The 26,673-nt window shown below is 39.9% G+C and overlaps 1 protein-coding gene across 1 annotated transcript in view; it reads right to left on the bottom strand.

Moving 5' to 3' along the window:
• The window catches only part of PDCD11 (programmed cell death 11), a 1,563,481-nt gene that overhangs the window by 1,226,946 nt on the left and 309,862 nt on the right, over positions 1-26,673 (bottom strand). Inside the window, 1 exon segment of the mRNA XM_044056566.1 lies at positions 11,723-11,872. Within this exon segment, the coding sequence (XP_043912501.1) occupies positions 11,723-11,872 (150 nt within the window).

Raw genomic sequence — 26,673 nt, forward strand, 5'->3', positions numbered from 1 at the left:
AATAACTGATGCCAGGCATTTCGTGAATACTCTGGGCGCAGTAGATAAGCCAAAGGGCAATGCTGAGAATTGATAATGCTCTGATCCTGCAAGAAATCTGAGGTATCTTCTGCAATCTGGTCGTATAGAGACATGCAGGTATGCCTCCTTGAGATCTAGAGTCACCAGCCAAGACTCCTTGCCCAACATGGGAAGAAGGTGCTGTAGGGTCAGCATTTTGAATTTTGGAACAATGAGGTATGTGTTCAGTGCGGACAAATCGAGAATAGGCCTCCATTGATTTTCTTTTCTTGGTACAAGGAATAGTCTGGAGTAAAATCCTTGGCCTTGTTCCATAGATGGTACCTTTTCTATTGTTCTCATCCTTAGTAAACTGCTGATTTGTTTCAGAGCCTCTGATGTCTGGCTTGGTGGTAGGTTTGGCATTCCTCTCTTTTTTGGAAGAGTGTGGAAGTGAAACCTGTAGCCCTTGTCTATTGTTTGTAAAGTCCATTTGTCTCCTGTAATACAATGCCAGTTTCTTGAGAATAAGGCTAGCTTTCCGCCCAAGGGTGCTTCCAGTTGTTCCCTGGTAGGCGGAATCAGAGCAAAGTCATTGTGTTTGTCCTGTAGAAGTGGTTGCAGTCGCATCTGTGGCGGCACTTCTTTGGTTGGCAGGTTGCCACTGACGACCCCTGTAGGCACCCCTAGACTGACCTCTGCCTCTTGGGCATCTATTTCTGCCTCTCTGTGGTCTGGAGGTGTCTGGAAAGGACCAATTATTTGAAGGCCAATTTCTGCTAAACCTTGGAGGTTGGACCTGCAAAAAAAAATCCTTGACTGTTTGGACAGATTTTGCTTTCTCTTCCACTTTCTTTAGAACCTCCTGTGCAGGGGAGCCAAACAAACTTCGCTTCTCCATAGGGGCATCCAGGAGCTTAGACTTAACATGGTCTGGTAAGGATTGTTCTTTTAACCAGGCATGCCTTCAAATCACTGCTCCAGTCATAGCTGATCTAAATGAAGCCTCCAGTGCATCATAGCCACATTTTAAGAAATGATTACTAACCTGCTGAGAATTGTGTACCAATTCCTGAAGGGACTTACGGTCTAAAGGTTCAGGAGAGGCCAGCTTTTTATTCAGTTGATCTAACAAAAATTCCTGGTACTGAATCATGTGAAATTGACAGTTTAAAGCCCTGGCAGAAAGAGTAGCAGATGTATAAACCTTTTTACCCCATCTCTCTAATGCTCTAGATTCTCTTTCAGATGGTAGTGGGTTTTTGGCAGAGGCAGCTGCAACACCTTTAGGGCCCTGAGAAATGGTTTCTGGGTCTGCAGCATGGGCTTTATACAAGTGGTAGTGAGAATCCAGGACACTGTAGTATCTGTCAGGCTTTGCAGGGGCCGGGGGAAGAGAATCAGGGGCAGTACTGGCATCATTGTATGCATCATCAAAAACTGAAAGTACAGGTGGAATGGCTAAAGGCCTATGCTGTGGTAAGTGTAAAAAAGTCCTTAGCCTTTTCCTAGAATCAGAAAAATCCTGACCCTGCCATTGGAAGTGTTCCCTCAGAGTGTAGGGTTTCCCCAAAAGAAAATTCCTCTGGAGGTGAGGCAGAAGGAATGGAGTCTTCTGCATCAGAATCCTCATAAGGTGAGTACGGGCCTTCCTGATGGTCCGATACATCTGAACCATCCGAGGAGTAGTCAGAGGACAGAGGTTCAGGGGGTTCAGTCCTAGGCCTCTTAATCAGGAGGGGGTTGTGAGGCCCTATCTGGGTGAGGATGGGATCCCCTGATCAAAGAAATAAGGTCCTCAGCAAGGCTGAGAATCTGGGAACTAGAGGTAGGCCTGTGAGAGGGAGCTTTTGAAGGTAAGGCCTTTGAAAGTTTGGCTGCATTAGCCCTGGAAAAGGCCTTGATAGACAGAAGCAGGGGGTCTAGCTGCCCCACGTGCAGGAGTAGAGATGTCCAACGGAATAGTGTCAGACAACTCGTGTGCCTGCTTCAGCAGGAATTTCTGTAGCCGACTCAGCCGTGGTCTGTGTGGCCTCGGTAATCAGAGGCATGCTTTCGGCCGAAGGGAGAACAGAGGTCTCTGTTTCAGCCGAAACAGAGACACTCGCGGTAGGCCTAACCGTGGTTTCAGCCGAAACCGCGGGCCGCAAGTGTCGGTCCTTTTCTTTGCGTTTTTTTAGCTAAATGTGTAGTCGGAGTCTCCGACGGCATTTTATATGCAAAAGTGTAGCCAAAAAACTCTTCAGCAAACTCCGACCGACGTCTAAGAGTTCGTCGGTTGAAGGAAGCACAGGCTGATACGTCGTGGTCTGGGCCTAAGCAAGGAAGGCAATAAGAGTGGAAATCCTTAGGAGGTATTTGTTTCCCACAAGTTAAACAATTATTTACTTTGTCTGACATCGGCTGAGGCAAGAAAGAGTCCCCAACGGGGTACTTAGCTTTTTAGAAGTCTTTGGTAAGCTGAAATCTCTGGCTCTGACCGACCGGCACTTGCGAACAGTTTCTGCTTCGGGCACCGCGCGGTAAGAAAGACGGAGGAAAATGGCGTCGGCTGATGCCTTTATACCCTAGCAGCTATGACATCGGGTGAAGTGCGACATCAGTCGAGGCCAGACCCAGACTTTGGAATCCGGCCGACCGAAGGGCTGCCTGAGGCAGGACAACCCATTTGTTAGGACTGCAGATGCATCCTTGAAGGACATCCTGGGGTTTTTGATGTGTCTGGGTTTGGCTTGAGAAGACCTGGAAGGGGCTGGGAGGGCCAGTGCCTACTAAATCTAGGAGTCTGAACTTGTAAATAAAATATTTAATAGTTTGCATAGATTTAGCTTTATCTTCCATCTTTTTAAGAAATTCTTAAGCCTTGTTGCCACACAGGCGGTCCTGATTTAAAGGAGCATCCAACAATTTAACTTTAACATGATCAGGCAAAGATTCTTCCTTAACCAAGCATGCCTTCTGAGCACAGACTCAGTAACAGCAGCTCTGCAAGAGGCCTCTAATGAATCAAAACCACATTGCAAAGTATGTTTTCCAACTTGTTCAGCAGAATGCATTAAATCCTGTAATTCTTTATTTTCTACACAGTCAGGAATCATCATTTTCTGTTTAAGCAGTCCAATAACATGTTGCTGATACTTTAACATATGAAACTGGCAGTTTAAAGCCCTAATGGCCAAGGTTGCAGAAGTGTAAACCTTCTTACCCCATCTATACAGCACCCTGGAGTCTCTATCAGAAAGGGTAGGATTTTTAGCAGTAGAAGCCTTAATGCCCTTGGGCCCCTGTGAAATAATCTCTGGATCTGCAATAGGATTTTTGAAAAGGAACTCGTGTGACTCAGGGACCCTGTAGTATCCGTCAGGTTTTCTGGGAGCAGGAGGCAGGGAATTAGGGGCCAAACTAGATTCCAAAAAAAGCATCAACAATATCTAGTACAGTAGGAACAGCTAAAGGCCTATGCTGAGGTAGGAGAAGAAAATCCCTAAGCCTCTTTTTTTAATCAGAAAAATCCTGGCTTTCCCAGTGGAAATGCCCCCTTAGACTATGTATGATTTCCCCGAAAGAAAAATCCTCAGGAGGGGAAGCAAATGGAATTGAGTCCTCTGCATCAAAATCTTCATAAGTAGATAAGGGCAAATCCAGATCATCAGAATAATCAGAAAAAACAGAATCCTGATCAGAAGATTGATAATCAACTTCAGTCCTAGGCCTCTTAGAAGGGGGGGATTGGCTACCCCTGATTAGAGTTATTAGATCTTCAGCCATTCTTATAATTTGTTTTTTAGGCATAGAGGCCTGAGCATGTGGCCTGGGCGTTGGTTTTTTAGGCATGGATCGAGATTTAGGCCTAAGTAAAGGAGGAGGCATCGGTTTAATATGCAAGTCCGTAGGCCTGAATATACCCTCAGAAGCCAGTGCCTGCACAGCGGCTCCAGACCCATCCAAGGTAGAGACATCCGTGGGTTCCATAGTTGAAGCATCTTGCAGCATACTGGATTCCTAATGGGTCTCAGTAGAGGCCTGTGAATCAGAAGTAGTGAGTATCGGGGGCTGCGAAAGCATCTCGCCGAGTACCGGCGAACTGGCAACTGGCTTAAGATAAGCGTCATCAGCAGTTGTGGACTTCGGCAGCCTGTCTCTGTCTTTATCCAAGTTTTTTTCGGAATCCCAGTAGTCGGATGGCTAACTGATGACATCTCTGGATAATTAAACAGAGAACCGAAATATTTAGAGGTGAAAATATACAGACGACAGATAGTGCACGGATTAAATAAAGCACAAAACCAAAAGCAAGGTATGTCGTGGTCGGGGCCTAGGCAAGGAATACAGTACGAATGAAAATCTTTATGAGGTATTTGCTTTCCACAACTAATGCAATTATTAACTTTTACTGACATTGGTAAGAAGCAAGAAAGTTTCCCCAACAGGGTACTTGGCTTTAGTTGAAGACTTTGGTTCTGAAACTCGAAAAAGAAAATTTCAGGAGTCGGCCGAATGGCATTTGCGAACTGTTTCTGCTTCGGGCGCCACATGGCATGGGGTTGGGCTGCATGTTTTATACCCCTGACGACCTGACGTCATGGAAGAAGGGACAGCAACCGATGCAGGACCCAAGACTTTGTTAATCAGGCTGACTGAAAGCTACCTGCAAGCAGATAACCCTGTAACAGTGAAACACGAAGAACATCTGAATGCTGCAACAAACACACCCCTGCATCTGTAGGGGCAATGAATGCAAAGACTCAAAAGGACATAAAAGTAAAAGCATTAATATAATATGTAGCCACACTGGTGTTACTGCTGACTTGCTTCAGGGAGATAAGGTGAAAGGACAAGAAAAATCCAGATCTTGCAATACTGCTACCCCCCACAGCCTCAGATTCTCCCTTAGGGGAACAAACAGGTTAAGCAGTGACGATTATGAAGAATACTTTCCTATAGTCAGTATCATGGGATAATGAACATTACCCACATACAGACCCTGTAGCTCACTAAATAATGAATAATCACTTTCTCTACATACCTGCCAGCTTACAACTTCTCTTAAGAATATGGACATCATAACACAAAACTAACTTTTCACATAACCACACTACAGACATACATAAGCAACGTAAATCTGCACCCCAAGATTCAATGCCCCTCAAGCTCACTCTCAGACCTTACTTATATGGCTGGTCAAATACTGAGTGACCTGTCCAAGTTTAATAACCACTCCAAGGCCTTTTACTCTTAGTAGACTCGCCCACTCTTGATGTACTCCAGACCAACCAACAAATGTATCAGCTTGTATTTCTTCACATCAACTCTCAGAAGGTTTCTTAGTTCCATCTCAGACCATTCAAAATCTTTTAAAGGCTTTCTTTCCCTTCCACTAACCTCAGTATTATTAGCACTTTTTGTCTTTGTTCTTCCTAAACAATACTAACAGCAAAGATTCCAAACACCATCCCCAAAACAGAAAACTACAAAATCCACTTTTAGATAACATTTCCAACAAATAACTACTCTAAAATGTTGAATAGGCTACAAGAAGAGTTACTATATTCCTTACTCAAACAAAAGTGATGGACATAAGAAAAACCTATCAAGTTCTGTAAAAGGGGTGCAGCCTGACTCTTTTCCACACGTCTTAATCAAACTCTTTATATGAGCCTATACTACACACTCCCTCTGTCAAAGTGCAACCAATCATCAACACTAAGAAACGCATCCCAAAATCTTTCTTGAATAGTCCCTTTTTCAGCACTTTACCATATCTCCTTCCCCCTCCCCCCAGCATTTTATTTAGGTTTGTTTACTGCAGCAGTACACTGATCAAACAGACCACTTGCAGACACAGTCCAGGTGAAGAAATTAAAAAAAAAAAAAAGAATACTCACACAAACGTCAAATCAACTCACTCCCCTCCACACGTTCACAAGTATAGTACATCTATACTGTATCCCTTTTCTCTTTCAGGGCAAAACTATTAAACCATTTTATTAATTATATAAACACACTGGCCCTCATCTCACCACATCCATAACTCTAAAATGCAGACTTGCACAACCTAGACTCTTGTCTCTATACAGCAGAGATAAATTAAGAGTTCTCAAAACTGTGGTCTTTCCAATGTCTTAAAACACCTTTATTAAAATTATCATTCAAGACAAAGGGACACACACATTCACGAAAAGAAAACTACATTAACATTCATGCATTACAAATTACATGCATGTTTTCCTTCTTCAGAACTGCCATTCACTCCAACAGTGCATAAATTGTTCATTCCCGGCCTTCCCTTAAACCTCACTCCTTCTGAACATTATTCTGCATATGATGTTCCAGCAAATTCCATTTCTATGCAGTTTGCCCCTTCTCTTTTCTAAATATCCCACTTCCAGTTATCTCTCTAGTAATACTCAATACTTTCCAATATCTTCTACAATAAAAGTATATTCTTAAATCTCTTTCTCAAGCACACACCCAGCTACATGACTAAACATCCAACTTGTTTCCACTAATGCTCTTTAGCATTGAGCTGTGATATACCTCACAGTTGATCATAATTTCCACATCATTTTCTATTTCAGTCCTCCAAATGAAGGAGAAATGCTCTGTAGGGTACTGTCAAATTTCTTGGTAAAATACAAACTATATCCAGCCATCCAATCTAGCTCTCTGTTTCAACTGAGCATAATTAGAACGAACAGACACACAATGCACCCTTCTCTAAAAGGCATTAGAGTTATCATTCAGACTGCCATTACTTGTAATATCAACTAACATCTTCCCTTGTACATGTCAGAATCATCTGCCTGCAATACCAATGTTCCCTTCTACATTCCCTCCTTTCTTGAGTACACAGAGGTGCCATATATCCTTGCCATGCACTCTATACTGCTACAAATTCCAAAGCACTCTGTCACTCTGTTCAGTCCTCCACCTATCCTTTATTCATTTTTAGTTGTTTCAATATACCTCCCTCCTCAGGAATCCCAAATGCTGCCTTTTTATAAACACAACAAACTACAACTAAGATTCCAGGGCCCCAGCTTACTTACATGGTCATACTACTGACTGACCCATTACCTCCAAAAAAAGTGCAACTTTTCTCCCTTCTAAAGAATACTTTTCCCATATGTTTTCTCATTTACTGCATTTGCGTTTTTTTTTTCCATTCCACTGTTTCACCCCTTAGTTGAATTTGGCTGCTAACCTCTTAGCTTGAGTGAGAACACTTCTAGAATCAGAGTTTACTTTGCTTCACAGCTGCTTTAATCTTCATAAAGAAATAAAAGCTTTCTTCATTTTTTTATCCCTACTTACAGCTTCCCCACCACTGTACTCTTAAAAATAAGCACAAAACTCCACAAGCTTCTGTAATAGTTCACATCCAAATGGCTTTCACTCAGATGTTAAAAAAACTTGCCCCTTTAAAAGTAGGGAGGAAAAAAAAACGTCACTGTCTTCTCAGAATTGCACTTTGATAGTGGCAGTACTGCTGTCATTTGGACTACTAAGTTGTTTTCCAGAGATCTTCCCAATCACCATGATACAACACAATTTCCTGAACTATGCACCCTCTACTTAGTTTTAAACGAGTTCTTATTCTTAAGCTCAGTCACCTCGACGACAGCCTTACCCTTGCTACATTCAAACCTGGCACCTTTTCAATCACTCTGTAGCACACCAACATTCACTATCAAACGATCACTTTCTTCTTCATCCTCTCATTTTTCACAATAAGCCTTATACCCTATTTTACACAAGTGCTCAAGCAGGCTATAAACAAACATAACCTAGAGTAGCTGTACAGGTCTTAACAGCTTATCTGCAATAACCAGATTTTCGCTCTCTCTCAGTCTAGCTACAATAACAAAAGATTAATGGCAACAGTGCAGAAAGATGGCATTTATGCATGTAGAAAACATTATGGCAGGATTCTGCCTTCGCATACAGGGATAAAGTCTTGACTACAGGCTGTCACCCAAGACTGGTTAGCATCTTGGCCACTTGAATACAGACATGGAAGGATAGACATACATGTCCTGGGCAGGAGGGACTGGACAAAGTGGAATACATACCTTCCACATGCACCTGTTGGGAGAAGTGGAGACTCATTCTAATGGTAGACTTTCAACCTACCAAGCCACCATATGGCATCAAGAATTGAGAGATTTGAGGAAAGCGAGAGAGAGAGAGAGAGAGAGAAAGAGATAGTAATGCAACAGTGATCTTTTGCTGTACTGTTACAGTGTGTTACACAACTGCATCATATTCACGGTACATATCAATGCTGTATGACAATTCCTGACCAACAGTAAGACTCACAAAGCAGTACCCATACTGGTGAGTGGGTGGAGTACACCAACACAACTCTTTTTGAGATTTGTTCAGTTAAATGAGCTCCTCCAGGACAGAAAATCTGAATCCTGCTTTGCTTCAGTACTGGGGATCCAATCTACAATGTTAGGCAAAGAAATGATTTGAGAATCAAGTGGTTGCTTCCTAAAACACTAAGCCGAGACCTGCCTAAGGAATGCTGCTTACATAAAAGCTGCTCTTCAGAAAGGTGCTTTATCTACTCCTTCAAAAACTCCTCCATGGTTTTAACAGAATAGATGCAGTTTGGCACCAATTTAGGTAGCTACTACTCATCATTGGTCTTCTATCTCCCAGAAACAAAACCAGAAACAGCTGGTCTGCTTAAAAAATGTTTTCTCATATCAAAGCAGTACTGTAGCAAAGGAGTTTGGCATCTCAGACAATATACCAATCTGGTGTCCCTGGACTGTCTATAAACAACTACTTAAGGACAACTTGTAAACTGTCAAAAATGTCTTTTTAAAAGATCGCCACAAGTTATTAGGTTACTACATTATGACAATAACAAATTTTATAAAAAGCATCACTATTAATTTAGCAACTCAATGACTCGTTAGTAAAAGTTTGATGGTCTGCAACCTCCTATTATGGAGTCACTCAGAGCACACACCCTACACCTACCTTAAAAAAAAAAAAAAAAACTTTCCAGTTGTGACAATGCACCACTGGACCAGTAATCAAAGAGCCTTGATCCTCACCACTGGCAATAGTGGAGGACATTCACTAGGAGGATAACAGGTACACACAGTATTTTCAGATGCAGCTCTATGCATCAAGTGCAATTTCCCCTAAGAGCACACAAAGATCACAATCAGTCTGGGACTGGCTGCTCCTGCTTTCTCCAGATCACAAATAAGACTCCCCACTGGCACAGCCATAGGGTTGAGACCTCAGCCGAGTGGCCAAGCTAAGACTCCAGCACCCTCTCTGTCCAACCAGTGCTTCGTGTCCCTGCCCAAGTAGCTGACGCATATACTTTGAGATTTGACTTGTATACAAGCACACACACATGCACACCTGTGGAAGGCTGGCACAGGTTTACTATCTATCCCCTTCTGCCCAGACTATAAGGTAGTTCCAGTTGCCAGCAGCCATCTCTATCAGCTACTATAAGGCCCTTAAAGGGTGTCCAAGCCTACCATGTAATGTTACTAATAATCCAAATGGTTGTCCGACCAAGCAAGGCTATTGGAGTAGCCTGTACAGTTTCACCTAAGACCTTAAATATGGCTCACAAATATCAGCCACAAAGATAGGTATAAATATATTTAATTTAAATATATTTAATAATAAATAAAAGAACAAGACAATACTCAGTAACTCAACACAGTGACTTCAGAGTTCAAAATCACAGGAAATATTTTAAAACATTGCAGGACAGTCTCCAATAAATACAGAAAACATCTAAACTAATCTTTACTATATTCCTATCTATGTGTCAGAGAGATACTATGCTCTAAATCTTACTTACAGACAGGCAAGTAAGATTATGATGATGATGAATGGATGTTCTTGCTAGGTCCAAGAAAAAATACAAAATGTACAGTCTCTCTCAGAGTTCTTAAATCAATATCACACTTTACTGGCTGGGTTAGTTGGGCTGACATCACTTTTTGTCTCCTGCCTTCAGTTCCCAGGCTAAACCAGAAACCAATAGGATTTAGCATCTCTGTGTTAAAAATGCATACCTCTCATTTGTTTGCCAGATCTTGGAAGTCGTAAAACAATAAAACACTTTACATTTTAAACCTAGTAATTACTTTTCTTTCAAGACAATAGAAAAACCTCTAGCTCTAGACATGGTGTCTGCTAATGAATCGAAACGGAGAGATAACAGCTTTATTTTATGGCTCGGCTATAAAGTAACTTAACCTCAACTATTCTTAAGTTCTGCAAGTTTATCTTCTATGTTCCAGCAGGGTATGCTGTGGTTACATTCTTGAAACTCAGCACATAACATACAGTTCTGTAGAAATCATATCAATATTCATAAATGACATAGAATTATTTATAAAATTCCAGATAGCTGGGATGGCAGTGTTTCCTGTATCACAGATGGCATATGTTGATAATGCATATGCACTTAAGGAATAAAACTCTGGGTAGAAAGTCATACTCTGTGTCTTAGTGAACAACCTGTTATGATTTAGGAGTCTTGTCCGGCTTGAGTTCAAATAGCTTTAACACAAAAGGTATCGGAGTCCTTTTTCAGGATGCATCACAAAGAGGCACAGGTATGAAATTTAAGCGATGTATCTTCAGCTTTGGTCATACCAAAAGTGTGTAGCCCAGGAGGATATGCTAGTACTTTCCACTGCCAGAGAGAGAGAGAGTCAGGAAGAAAACATCAAATGTAGCTGACACCACTATATGGTAGAGGGAACTCATTCATAGGTGGTGGCATCCTTGGGACATTCACACACTATGTAATCTACTATCAACATGCCATTTTAGGAGCTAAGGTTTCCCAAAGGATGCTGAAAGTTGTCTGGTGGCCTATATAATGGTTTATATTTACCTGCAGCATAATCTCTCTGCTCCTTCAGGTTTCTTGAGTAAACCCACACAAAATAGCAATTAACTCTGAAGCAAGACTCTACCAAGCAAAATAAACTGTGTAAATCTTTATATAGGATATGGCATCCATAGCCACAAAGGTTTTCATGCCTGCACAAGGCACAGAGTGGTAAGCAAATGTGATTTTCTTGGAAACCACACCAGTGGAGAAAAACACAGATATATGAACATAAGCTGGGGAAAAAGACTTCCAAGTGGGGCACTTACTGCTATGCAATCAAGATTAACAGTAGCTCCACAGCTGGAACCAAGCCAAGTAACTACAAACTCTCACCAGACAAATTCAGGGTGTGTATATGGCCATGGCAGACCAAACAAACACAAAGACTGAGGGTCAGGTATGGGTCAGCTTGCAGCTTTACATAAGACACCGGTAAGCATCTTCACAAAGTGGAGGAGTCTGTCTGTACCAAGATGCCCAGAGAGCTCTGGCAGCTGAGCCAGCTGACAGGATGCCCACTTGCAGTTAATTCCAACTGGTAAGGAACTGTACTACAACAGCGAAGAAAAAACTGCATGTGTAGTTATTAACAAAACTAATTCCACCCTTTCCAAAATTAATTTTAAATTCAACCAGCTACAGCAATAATACATTACGCAACGTGATGCATGTGGAAAGAAAGGAACCTTGCCAATTAGATTACATTAAATCACTATTAAAATAAGACTGATGGACTAATACTGAAATGTTTACGGCTTTAAGCAGCTAACACTTTTACCTAACGTGTGCAACAAATCAATAGATTACATAAATACATTTTAAATGTATTACCTTTCCAACTTCAAACTGAAATTCCATACCACTTCTCTTAGAAACTTGTTCTTTCTCCACCTCCTGAGTAACAGCATCACTTCTGGATCTGAGAGAAAGCAGCAGCTTCTCCTGGTCAGGATTATGACTGAGTACTGTTGCTTTAACGACCTGGGGGAATGCAAACAGTTCAATACAATGCTGGGTGGTGCACATAAATAATTTTACTTTCTCATCTTCATCAGCACTTTGAACTTAACCACAGCACAAAAAATTGCACCAAGCCAAAACATTAGCTTACCTTTGTTTTAAGCATGACACACAGTTCCACTGCTATAAAACAGACACTATATACAAATCATGATAAGGAAAAATAAAGCACAAAACTAATAACTGCATGACCGTACAAAACTAATAACTGCATGAAGACAACTGCATTTTATGAATACAGTGTAAAAAAAATTGGTACCCACGGTGGTGGTGCTGCGGTAGCATTGTCGCCTCACTGTAAGACTCTGTCCGGTTCGATTCTCAGCTAGAGCGTCTTCTGCGTGGTGACATGCGTGAATGGGTGTACCTTCATTGAAGGTTGTGCATCAGGGCTGGCAACTTGGTACGTAAAAATCAACTACCAATCATTAGCGGACCGGAGTTCCGCTGTGGCGACCCCTAACCGGGAAAAGCCGAAAGACACAACAGTGTAAAAAAATTACAACATGGTGCTAATAACTGCATGAAGAAACCAGTATTTTACCAGTAGAGCAAAATGACTACAAATGTTAAAACTTAAAACGTATGGGTACTTATGACACAGAATCTGTGAGTACAGTACTGGCAACATAAAATGATGCGGGCTTAAACCACACATGCCAGCACTGCTTGGCATGAACTTAAACTAAACCCTCCTTCTCCACCTAAAAATACATTGCTTCCTTCTCCACACTCCAACTAAACATATGATCAGAACGTTTAATGGGTGGATTACTTCTTTATATCCTACATACACAGCACTGCTCTCAGACTCAGCATAATTTTGATTACTTGTAACTTTCACAACTGCTGTCACACAGTTTCAGTTGCATGAGCTGACAAGGCAGTCTCCAGCTAAAGCTTTCTACTTTTCAAAAGAGCATGTCCTTGCTCGCTGTGGACCTAAACATATAATGTGACCTAGTGGTTAAGTGCATCTTGCACTGGCTTATGAGTGTTAAAGGAGGCCAAGTAACTTTCACAAATATCCCCTTGGAAAGCATTATGAAAGGTGCCTCCATATGCAAAGCTGACCCTGGAAGAATGTGCATTAGAAGCATCATGTACAGTCTTATCTTACTTGGCATAAAAAAACAATGCAATTTGACAGCCTCTTAAAAATGCACTATTTGGCAATTTTATTGCCTTTGCATCCTTTCTACACAAGGACTAAACAAAGGCTCAGCTACAGAAATTGAACAAAGACCACTGGAAAGACATCTGTTAATGTCCACGTGGTGAGAAGATTCCCCATGGCCAGAATACTGTGAACAGAAGAATGGCAAGTAAGCAGCCTGGTTCCAATTAGACTTTAACAACATTAGGCACAGAGGCAGGAAGGAATGGTGTGTAATGAAATCACTTCCTTGTGAAGAGGAAGGTAGGGTAAACTCAAAAATGATGCTTAACTCAAAACTTCTCCCAGCCAGAGTAATTATTGGTCCCACAAATAAGGCTTTCCAGAATAAAAATGTCCAAACCTTCTGATTAAGCTGGTTTAAATGGATGAAAGGATAGTCTCTACAGTCTAAAATAAATATTCAAAGGTAGAACTAGATCTTCAGAAGGCCTGAAGAGGAAGACACTCAAAGAAGTTACAAAAAAAGAAAGACCTTACAAGACACTGAGAGAAGTGAACATCATTAAAGATTTGGTATACACAGAAAATGGAAACAGCTCACAAAGTACACTTCAAAGGAGGAAAGGTTAAGGCAGGAACCAAAAACCTCCAAAAAGGTACAATTCAATTGCAGCAGGGCTGAAGGGGATCTACACTGTAGGAAATACAAAATTAATTTTCCATTTGTCCTTGTAGATATTCTGTGTAGGACAGAGAAGGTATGGAAATCTTGCTGTCACAAATCTCCTGAGCCAACAATTTAACAGAAGCAGTTCAACTTCCAGTCGTTACTTTAAAACTAATGCATACTGGATATCAGGTCATAGTGTGAAACTTGCAAATATGTACTAATTTTAATGTTTCTGTAAACCCTTGTATCTCAGCACAAGTCAAAATTCTTTACGTGATAAAAGTTAGAGCTAAAATATATGAAGGATAACCTAGACTTGGGATTTGTATAAAATGTATCCCCTATGCATACGTACTTTGCATTCAGATACATATTGTGATAAGACTTCTGGTATCAAGAATAAAACTGAACTAGAAAAAAAAATAGCTTAATATATACTCCATGATATCATGTCAGCACACAAGCAGAGGATGTTAGGGCTAAAACTGCTGGACCTCCCAGAGGATGACGCCACCACTCAAACAAAAGCGATATCCACCTCCAATGAGGTGACAACAAATCTGTAAGCACAGCTTTCAACATGCAGAAACAAATGGACTAAGTGAATAACAGGATGGAGTCTTATGCATCAAAAGGGATCCCAGAACAGCTATCAATTTTGATTCACAATCAGGGACGAAACCAAAATATTGAGGAGGAGATCCAAAATCAGGGACAATTAACTACTCTAATGCACTGAAGTTAATACAACAATGGGCTTTGTATCAACATGCATTTTCTGAACAATTAGCAGTTTGAAATCATAATGGAAGGCTGAATTCCTCAGTAAATTACCAGAAAAAGAAATTTTGACAAGGGACAGGGCGAAGACCGAAAAAAATGAGGTAAAACTGGGGGCAGCTGTGACAACCATGTTAGACAGACTCCCTCGTGGAATGGAGTAGACAGTGCAGGACTCAAAAAAGGGAAGGGAGGACCAAAGAAAGCACAGTTGTATTACAAACTTCCTATATTTATTGATGTTAGAGTACATTTCCATTCTGGAGGTAAAATAGAAAGAAATACAGTTTGCAATACCCTTTGATATACTGTTAGTTGAACAGTTTTCCTTTCTTTCCCCATGCAGAAACAAGAAACAGCTGGTCAAACTTTCTGCTTAGTTCAGTTCCAAACTTTTTTTAAACGTGAATTTTTCTTTCTAAAGTGACATTGCTACATATACAATATTAGAAAAGAAAATTTTTTTTAATTTGCAAGCAGTATACATCAACATTCCATAAATTGAAATTTAAGGGAAGGCCGTAATTGAGCACTCCTCTTCCTGAACATTCTGCATGTGTTGTTGCAACAAATTTAATTTCTATGTAATTTTCTCTTTGCTTTTTCTAAAAGCCCTACTGCCAAATTCCTTTATCTCCTTCATGATTTTCAATGCTTCAGGTGCCACTGAATTACATTTTGATTGCCATTTTCTAGGGGGTGCTTTTTTATTCCCCTCAGTCAATAGTATTAAACAAACTGAACCTTTACTAGTTTTGGCATTTCAGATCCTATATCGCAACTAAAAAGGACCATTTCCTTAGCTACAACCATTTCCTCTCCCAACATTTCTGACAGAGTTTTCTGTAAGCATGTTTATTTTTCTGAAAAAAAAAAAAAATTATATACATATCTATATATATATATATATATATATATATATATATATATATATATATATATATATAGGTCCACGACAGAAGAACGAAATGCGGATCTCCAACATCGCTGACAGCAGACATCCCCGATGATAAGTCAAGGTATTACGGAATGGAACAGATTTCCATTCCCATAATACACACAAAAAACACATTCAGATATGTATAGTAGGGGTCAAGCCCCCCACACCACCCCTACTTAAATATACCAACTCCGAGATTGCACTACAGTGAAGGAATGGGACTAACTCCCATTCTGCACTACTCACCGTTGTCGGAGATGTCTGCTGTCGGCGATCCGGCATTTAGTTCTTTTGTCATGGACCCATATATGTATAAAACCAAAACATTTTTAAATAACATCTATATAGCAAAATGGGAAATTCAACTATTTACAAAGATACTCATAAGAGCTATTCAACTTAAGAGCAAGTCTGACTACAGCTCAACTCTGTACCACCAAAATAGTCTGAAAAAAATTAGTTTTTATTGCTGGTTTGTGATAAATCAGCTGAAGTACTTTAGACCATGGATTAGAAACACTAGTCTTACTTGTTGATATTTGCTTGACTTCTTAATCTTAAGTAACTTCTTTCGACAGTCAGGAAATTATTAAACTGAGAGACTTCCAAAATGGTTGCCCACTGAGAAACTACTTAATTCTAGCTCTCCCAGTGTGAAAATAGGAACTTAGCAGAGAACGCCAGTGGATTTGCATTTCTGGGTACATTTCAGTAACTGGCTACAAAGTGCACTGCCTGGATGCCAGGAAAAAAAAACACGGTGGACCTGAGAGGAAATCAGCTACAAAAGGTGAGGAATAAACACTGACTGAGAAAAGTATTGCAGCTGTTCAGCAAAAAGCAGTGCAAGCTCCAGATACGACAGAGATGTTTCAATAAAGTAATAATATTTGAGGATAGAGCAAGTAGGGAAAACCTGAGATTTTTCTACTGTGCCAGAGAAGCTCGAAGGAACGCATTATTTTTATGAAAGCACAAATAAGCAACTGGACTGGTACTCCACAACAGGAGATAACTGAATGGGTACATTGTGTGTATGCTCCAAGCCTGGCTATGAGAAAGCAACCTAGACCTTTAATAGTAACGATGCAATCCACCAGTAGGAGTTGTTGAATCTTTCTGCCACAGTTTCATCAGATTAAGTACTAAAAGTGGGAAGAGTGCTTGTGGAAAATGATTATTCATTGTACACCAGGCAGAAGAGAAGTACATTTATCCCACTATTCAGGGAATGTTGAGAAGCAGGGATGATATTCAAACTGCTGTACCCAGCTATCTTCAAAATATTCTTCCCTGGAGGACAAAATCATTCTTGATGAAGTACATGCTAAGCGGGAAATACAAGAGTCTGTCCAACAAAAAGTGAGCTGTGAAACAGGAGGAGATTCTGCTTCTTGTTTGTCTGGTAATAAAGACCACAGTGAGAATGTGCCAGTGAAACATACTTTCATGTCATTAATGTTCAGAATATACTTGAAAGGAGGAGGGAGAAAGCAAATTAAGTAAAACAATTTTTTTTCTTAATGGTATTTTTATAGTGCACAACTGCCTTTGCATGCTATAAAGTAAAATGTTCTCAGTTTTTTTTTTAAGTGTAATGGGGATACCAATGTAAATAGGTGTTTTTTTTTCTTCTCTCTCTCCACTTTCTCCTTGTTCAGTTTTAAGAAATGTAGGCAATACAATGCAAAAAAGAAAGTCTGGTTAAAAGTGCATGACAAGAAAAATGAGTGCACTTTCTCTCATTTTTGCATAGGGGAATAACTTACAAGGCTTTTTTTCTCTCAAATAAAGGTATGCTTAGTAGCAGTTTTGTATCTGGTCCTCATGTCTCCAAGAGAGATGGCTAGGAAATAATGTTATCTGAAAGCATTTAAGTGCTTACTCAGCTGAGTACCAATACATGCAACTCCGTACGAATTGCAGGAGTCATTACTGGGCACATTGCGGGTGCTGCGAAAAGCACTACTGGCTGTCTTCAAAGAGTGAAACAATACTAATTTCAAACTTTAATCATACTTTGTCTTAGGAATGGGATCTATTCCCATCATGGTATTAGAAACCCAAAAGATCAAGAGGAATTAAAAACTGGGAGAGCTATACAGACAAGACAAAACCAGACATCACTTAGTTGAAGCACAGGCTGCATAGTGTGTTTTAGCATGGATAGCCTTTCTTTTTTGAGGTTAACTCAAGTTAAAGTGCAGTTGTCAGTTTGAAGCATTTGTTCCTGTTAAGATGGTATAACTTCAATATTTGAAGATGTACATAGTTTTGTATGTCATTATTAAATCAATAGGTTTTAGAGTGGTATTTTGGGTGTGTTTTTTGTTTGAGGGTTTTCAATAAAACAAAGTTCTGTAAGATGTGACAGGTTCAAATAGCTATGACAAGAAACAACTGTATAAAATATTAACCTTCCAAACAATGTATGCACGTAACACAAGCTGGAACTAGACATTTAACAAAAAAGCTGTTCTACATAAAAAGGTGGGAGTAATAACCCTTTAATACAATGATGCTTTCTGTAATGTTTACACGTCAAAGGTTTCACAGATAAATACAAAAAAAAAAGTAGTGAACTATATTAAAAATGTGAAGTGCAAACAGCTATGCTCACAGGAAACAAACCTGGAAAGAACTTAACATGTTAATACAATAAAGATTTTTGAAGAAATATATGAAAATATTTGGCATGGAAGATGTGAATTCAGTACTAGGAGTTCAGAGTGAATTTACATATTCCCCAAGATACAAAAACTGGGTTAGGCAAGACAGGATTCACATTTCACAAGAACACATGCATTTAATTGAAGGTCTTGAAATGCATCCATTAACTATTTCAGACCATGCACCAATAATAACCAAAATAAAAACAGGGTAATGAATGAGGGACACTGGCGCTTTCCCACCTATCTGCTGAAAAGAGGAATTTAAGGAATGGGTAGTGGAGATTATTCAGGAGCTACTAGAGAAGACAAACTTCTGAAAATATAGCTAGGGAGTGAGAGAAAATTCAAGTGGAATTTAAAAATAGGGTGGAAATAAAAGAAAGGGAGATATGGTTAATTAACGAGAATTATTTAGAGGGACTGAAATGTTAAAGTATCGCAAAAAGGGAATCTCACAGAGCAAGAGAAGGAGCAACTGCAGTATACTAAATAGAATAGGGATTACCTCGATAATATGCATGAGTTTAAAAAGAATGTTTCTAAGCAACTATTGTTTTTGATAAGGACTCTAGCACAAAAAATGTTTAGCACAATGACTCAGGCAAAGTAGAAAGGGCAGTCACCAAGCTTGGGGAGCCTTTAACAATAAAGATAAGAGATCTGTAGAAGTATTAGAAATCATTTTGGAAATTCTATGAAAGTCTGTAGAAGGCAGAGAAATATGGAAATCAAGAAAAAGTAGAAAGAAATTTTTATAGAAGAATTAAATATGGCAAAGTTAGAGGTAGACGAGGCTCAATTACTAACAGAATAGGAGGAGATGAGATAAAAATGGTGATATTTAACCAATCTACAGTGAAGTCCCCAGGAATAGATGGTATTCTTGTAGAAGTTTGGAAGCTAGGAGGGAAAAAAACTGATAAAGATCTGGAAGGTTTTAACAGTATTTTGAGAGGAGGAGAAGTACCAACATCAGAGAAGAAAGCCATGGTAGCTGTAATACCTAAAGAGGGTAAAGAGTCATCAGATCCAGCCCATTTCAATACTAAACCATTTCTATAAAATGTTTATGTCTACAATGGCTAAATAATGGCAAAAGTGATGCCAGAATTGATAGATAGGGATCAATGTAGTTTTGTGGATAGGAGGAAAACATTTGACAACATTAACAGAACAGTGATGATCCAGAAGGAAGCAGAATGCAAGAAAATACCACTGTTGTTGATGTGTCTAGATGCAGAGAAAGCATTTGACAGAGTAAGCGAAGACTTTAGGAGCATGACAATAGAAGCATTTGCATTTTCTAATAAAATTATAAGGTTAATTATAGGTTCATAGGTGTTTACTAAGTTAATGACCACATGGGGCCTTTTTAAGCCTAACCATGCGTCCTAAATCTGACAAGTTCTGGTACCCTTGATAAGTGTAAGCAGGGGCCTGGGAGATTAACCATTTACAGGCTGCCTGTATCCATTAGAGATACAGCTGCCAAGCCAGGGATGAATTTCCTGATCCCCATCCAAATGTCCATGTTACACATGAACTGGGTTAGAGAGGAACTCTGCTTCACATGGATGGGGAGCCTATTCCAGAGGATATATGACGGATCAGAGGTGAAGTGGGTGGGTTCCTCTCTGATAATTTCTGCTTTACCAGAGGAACCAGGCAGGTGTGTCCTCTTTCCCTTTGTTATTTAAATTATATTTAGAACCACTGGCAAAAAAAATATGGGAGTCAGAAATTCAAGGATATAATTGGCATGAAAGCCAAGAAAATCTGTCTCTATTTGCAGATAAAACCAGAAAAGGACATTATAGTATTGTGGAACATTTTGAGACCGTTTCGGATCTTTTCAGGATACAACATTAATGAAGCTAAAATAAAGGCAATAGCAGTAAATCACGTACCCACACACAAATTGGTTCAGCAATAAATTGGTTCAGCAATATTCATATTTATGTGGACATGACAAAATTAAATATTTAGGAGTATAGATTAAAAAATTATTCTGGTATGGTAGCTAAGGATATGTGGGAAGAGACTAAACAAAAGATAGCAAAACAGAAACTGAAAGCTCTGTTACATGGATATGGATAGCAAGATACAAGCCGTTAAAATGTTTTTAGTGCCTTTAAATCTTGGACACAGGTCAGGTATATTTTTTTTTTATCAGAAAACAAAAAGGACCAGCACAGAGAGGGTGATAATTCAAATAATTTTATTATGGTAGCTCAAAAGACAAACAGCATACCGGTTTCGGCAAAAGCCTTCCTCAGTACTTCATAGCAAACAAAAATGACCTCACCCTTAAATAGGCACCATCATTAGCATTCAGGAATTTACTGGTTGGATAGAAAACTACAACTCATTTAGGCCAGGTTTAAACACCCCCCCCCAGCCTAGTAATCTAACCTGATTCTTTACCGTTTAGTATAGTGTGCCAACCAACTTTAGAAAAATTCTGACCCTGGACCTTATCAATAACTGTGAATGTAAACCTGGCTGTTTTATGAATTAAGGTGTGCTTAAACAAAGCATTTGCGGCTCTCCTGTTCTTGATCTCACTGAGGTGTTCGGAGATCCGAAGCCTCAATGTTCTGGACGTTTGTCCTACATAAAATGCCAAACAAGAACAGGTAGCCAAATCAACAATCCATTCAGAACTACAACTGAAGGGCTTGGTTTTGAATATATGGGGACATGCAGAACAATGTCCACAGGGTACACAGTCCCTAACCTTATTCCCAAATATAGTGGATTGTTGAAGTGAAGGCGGAACCGTGCGTTTATAATGGCTGAAATGAGATTTTCAGCCATTATAAATGCAAGGTTCCGCCTTCACTTCAACAAATGCTTTGTTTGTCTTTTGAGCTACCATAATGAAATAATTTGAGTTATCACCCTTCTCTGTGCTGGACCTTTGTTTTCCCATTTACTGCCTTTGGTTTGGTCCGTGCACATCTGTACATGCAAGTGTCTGTGTTTGATATTTTTTTATCAACCAAAGGAGAAGTTGTGGATAGCAATTAATAAAGAGCTGAAGGATTTTATCTGTGAGGGGAAGATAGCAAGAGTCAAGTGGGATAAATGGATTCTCCCAATAAAACAAGGTGGAATGGAATTGCCTGGTTTGAATGGGAGTTTCAGAGCTACATAATTAAGGCTCCTATACATAGCACAAGCAGAAACCTATAATTCAAAGTGAAAAGTGATGATGATGAAACAGGGAGGAAACCTCAAGAAACTAGGAGAAATTGGCATTTTAGCTGCAGACCTTTAAGGAGAATAACAATAATCATGCAGAACATTATATTTATAATGTAGCAAAAACTATTCCAAGAACTCAGTCAACAGTGGAATGGAGAAAGGAGAGTCGGCTGATTGGGATGACTACAATTAGGGATACAGACAACAGTCAAGAGGGGGCAGGAATTTATTGGAGAAAAATGGCAGAGGAAACAAAGGTACTGGGAGCAAATTACTAGAGAGGGAATGGTAACAGAATAGGAAGATGCCAATCACTTATTTGGAGTGCAGGTTAGAGACTGCCCTCTCTATCAAGGCCTGATATCAGGGTATAGGCAAAGAGAAAGAAATTGGGAAGTCCTAAACTAAATACCAGTACTGGTAGAGTTTTTAGTAAAATCTCTAACAGAAGCTACTGTTAAAAAGGAATAAATGGTAGAGCATATAAAATATTGCATGATAACTACAAGAATCAGTGGAGGTTAAAAACGATTGGGAAGAGAGAGTGGATAAGAAATTCACAAAGAAACAATATGGGGGGATATATGTTTGTCTCCCAAATATGCAACAAAATCTAGAAGATTTAGGATGTTTGCTTGGAAATGTTTACATAGATATTTTTATACCCCAAGTAGACTCCAAATAACTTTTCCTCAGGTAAACAGCAAATGTTGGAGGTGTGACAGGCAAGAAAGAAGTAATTTGGAATATATTTTCTGGGAGTATAAGGAGTTGTCAGACTTCAAAGATTACCTGCAGAAAAAAAGTATCAAAGGTACTGGGTGACCAAACTGGTGCAAGTATGGAAATGATTTTTCTGAGCTATGATACAGAATCAGAATTGCCCAAACATAGTAAGGCCGTGCTGAGGCTAATTATGGTGGCTACCAAAAAAAAAAAAAAATACTAGAAAATAGAAATCAAAGTCTAAACCAACTGTACTAGAAGTAGTGAATGCAGTTAACAGAGACAAAACTGGAAATGGGATCTTTAGAAAGGGCTAGGAGCAAATTACAAAGAAAAAACAGGAACTGTGGGAACAACACATACAGAGGAGGAATGAGGTTTAAAAGGCGGCAAGTTTTGAATGAGCTAAGTAACGTTTGACTGACTGGGTAGATAAGTGATATATAATGTTTGCAACCAAAATTATGTCAATATGGATTGTGATGCAAAATGTTTGCAACTAGGGTTGTGTCAATATGGTTTGTTTTCATCTACATAAATGTATGATTGCCTATGTCATAAGTTATAATTTAATAAAAAATGTTTAGCTTTATTAAACAACTTGGAAGAGTTCTCCTCACCTAAGAGCCTGAAGTTTCAGAGAATCCTCTAAATGACATGAGAAATGGGCTACCAACAAAGTAGTTGTCCAGAACACTGCCTTGATGGAGGCCAAAGGAAATGGACTAAAAAGAAGGTAGTGTCAGTTTGTCTAGCACAGAGTTAGACCCTGGGGGCCTAACATTTTCCTGAGACATCTTAGACAGAGAAGCCCCATCCCCAAAAAGCAGTTTCTCAGGCAACAGGGAAAATCCAGGAGGGTGAAGAGACAGACAGGCAGAAATGACTGAGGCATGAATCTTGATAGCTGCACAAGATAAGCTGCACACATCATGGTTGCAGTCCTCTGTCAAGCCACCGGAAAGAGAACCTGTTGCATTCAGCTATATAATTTTCTGGTCTCATTTAATATGTGCAACAAGTCTTCTGAAAACATGACCTGGTGAGGATGGGGGCTGAATCATCCATCCTGTGAGCCTCAATGTCCTCAGATTGAAAGGAATGACCAACTTCCCTCTGAGACAGGAGTCTTCATGCTTTAACAACAAGAAGGGCTTCTCAGTGGCAAGACTCAGCATAAGGGAGAACCAATGCTGCTCGGACCATAAGGCGCTATTAAGAATGCTGTTGGCCTCTCCATCCTAACCATATGCAACACTCTGGAGGAGGACAGAAAGGTGGGAGCATACAGCAACAGACCTGCTCAAAAGATGGAGAAAGCATCTGTCACACAGGCCTCTTTCTTGGGGATTCTGGTAACAAAGGTACAGATGTTCAAATGATCACTGCTTTAGTAGTTTTAGCTATAGACACTTATATCCTGGCAAGGACATAAAGTGTCAGCTTCCAAAGCTTCAGGGCACCTTCCATGAAGCCAAACTGTCAAGCAGCTTGAGCTGAAGTGACTAAAAGACAAAGTTTGGGTATGAAACCCTTCATGGCTTTCCTGTTAGAAGGGGTGAAGGTAGAGTCCTCAAAAGGACTATGCTACAAACAAAAAATGGATACCATGGCATAAAACACAGCAAAAAAACAAGGGGGGTTGGGGTGGGAGAGGCTACTGCCACAGTGATCATTCACACATCTACTGTTATGGTATGTTCAACTTAAACTGTATTATGTTCATCACATTGATTGCTGCTGCAGTAGCCTTAGCTATATGGGTAGATTACCACAGCTAACTACACTTGAGAGGTTGAAGAAGATTCCACTCCTAGTAAAGCCTGATCTGGACCCAGAGAAGGCATCAAGCTTGTAGTGCTTTGTGAAATGTACACAGGACCAAGTAGTAGTTTCTAGATTTCTAGAATCCAATCATTTAAAAAAACGCCACAGATGAAGACAAGGCCCTGGTCGAGTGGGCCTTGACCCGGTCTAGAAAAGATTTGTTAAAGTGAATATAACAAAAAGTTAACAGCCTTAAACAAACATTTGGAAATAGTCTGTTTTGACACAGATTTTCACTTCTTGCATTCACAAGAAATAAACTGATCTGCAGATCTGAAAAATTTAGTTTTGCCAAGATAGAGTAGTCTTGTAGGCATCCAAGGTATGGAGTATCCCTTCCCCTCATTGTTAGGTTCAGTAGAGAAAATAGGAAATTGATAGTTTGCCTTAAAGTAAACTTTGATACCACTTTAGGCATAAAAAAGGATTAGCTCTCAAAGAAACCCTGTCCCTATGGAAAATGAGACAGGGTTGACTCACCAGAACAGTTGGCAACTCAGAGTTCATGCAGAGATCAAAGCAACCAGCAAAATATTTTCCATTTTAAAAACTTCAAGTCAGCCAGAATAGCTGGTTCAAATGGAAGAAGTGTTAGCTTCTCCAACACAAAATAAGATCCAAGTAGGTACTATTGGTTTTCCTGGAGGCCTCTTAGGCAAAACCCCTCTCAAAAGCATTTTACATGAGACTGCCTAAAAAGAGAAGGGTGCATGGGCTGACGTGCTGAAATGTCTGATAAATAAACTTTGACAAGAAGAAAAAGCCATGACAGTAATGGACACAAATAATGTAAAACCAGAGGAAAAAAAAACTTGCCCTGAATGGTTGCTGGTTGTGTGGCTGGAACCAGCTAGAAAACATTTTCTCCGACTTTCTAGTAGAAGGCTTTCTTGCCTTCATTAGTACCTGCTGCACATCCTCAAACAGGTGCCTAAAAGGAAATAAGAGCCTATCATGCAGGCAGTCAAATGAAGATGATAGAGGTCAGTGTGCATCAAACAACTACAATCTTATGCAAGTAGATCCAGTCTGAGGAAACTTGTGGTCAACTGCCCCTTGGCCATTTCCAAATGAAAAGAGTACCATGGCTGCCTGGGCCAATAGGGAGTCACCATAATGATCTTGCAGGATTTCTTCTGAATCTTTAGTGCTCTGGACATTAATGGAAAGGGTAGAAAAGCATAGAGGAACATTCCTGTCCTAAGGAAACAATCCTGTCCTAAGGAAATAATGCATCAGTCTTCCAAGGTTTTTGCATAGCATCCTGGAACAGAACTTTGCAAGTTGACTATTCAAAGAAGAAGCAAAAAAGGTCTACCTGAGGAACAATCCACAGATGGATAAAATTTTGAAGACACCCTGATCTAGTTTCCATTTGTGAGGGTCTGCCCTGGTCCTGCTCATGTCTCCCACAGTTTTGTTCTGATGGAATGTATGATGCCTGTAGTGAGAATGGGCTATGAAGCTAGATAAACAAGCTAACATAGCTAGTCTGCAAAATGGGTATGACATGGCTCCCCTTGCTTACTGATGTACCACATGACTAGGATAGTGTCTGGCGCCACTTCGAGATCCCAAGGACCAAAGACTGCTCATAGAGGAGCGTCTTGATCAGGCCAAGCATCTCACTGATATTTATGCCCTTGCATCTGTCCCTGGTGTCCCACACCCCTGCACGTTTATCCCTTCCGAAACTGCTTCACAAGCAAAGTCAAAAGCTACTGTAGTGATTGACTGCTCTGGAGTAGGGAAGGTCTGGATTCAGGGACATCTATTGTCTCCAACAAAATATATTTTTTTCTAACAAATCCGAACAATAGGATTCGAAAAGATAATGGGTACTGATGCTGGGATCAAAGAGATTTCAGATACCACTGCATCTTTCTCATGTGGAGTCCTGCCAGGGGTATAATGAGAATCAGATGCCATGACACCCACAATCTGGAGATACTCCCACACAGTAACTGAACTTGGACTGGAAAAACTTATAAATAGATCTAAATAAATATCTATTTTTTTCCTGTGGAAGAAAAGCTCTGAACTGAGGTGTCTAGATGACATAACAGGAACACAATCCTATGTGAGGAAGTCAAGACAGATTTCTGAATATTCTCTTGGAATCCAAACTTTTGTAAGAAATCTTTCACCCAAAAGAGATTCTTGATATGTTGAAAAGTTGCTGCAAAGATGAGCAAATCATCTAAATAAGGAAAAAAAAAATAGATAGCTTGTAGCCTGTAATGAGCTATAACTGGAGCAAGCACTTTGCTTGATGGTTGACTTTCAGAACCCATTCATTTGAAAATCTGTTGCCAAAGAGATCCAGACTTTCTGGAATAAAAAAATGGCCAGGGTGGAAGGGAGTCACAAAAGTTTCTCAAATATTCATTCATTCCTGCCAAACTGTCCTTGGTTTTGAGAGGTTTGAGATTGTCTCTTTGGAACCCTCTTGCCTGTTCTTCCCAAATGTCCGTTTACCTAAATTTATTGAGACTGTTTAACCTGTTTTTGCCAAATTTGAGGATATATCCCTTGGACAACCAGGAAAATTACAGTCAAAAATCTTTGAGAGATTCCCTGGATCAGCTTACCCCTTTCATCAGTCTCTCAATCACCTCTGCAGGAGAGGGGCCAAACACCTCTATCCAAAGTAGAATATAAAATCTTATTTATTTATCATCATCCGGGAGGTTCTGAGAATGCAGTCATGCAAACCTACTTAAAACTGTACCAATGGCAATAGCCAGAGTAGTAGTAGTATTAATAGGGTTATTCACACACACTAAAGGACTAGTGACCTGTGTAACAGAAGAAACGCAA

Source organism: Protopterus annectens, chromosome 14.part0 (genome assembly GCF_019279795.1).
Source record: "Protopterus annectens isolate FY-2018-M chromosome 14.part0, PAN1.0, whole genome shotgun sequence".
Taxonomy (NCBI): domain Eukaryota; kingdom Metazoa; phylum Chordata; order Ceratodontiformes; family Protopteridae; genus Protopterus; species Protopterus annectens.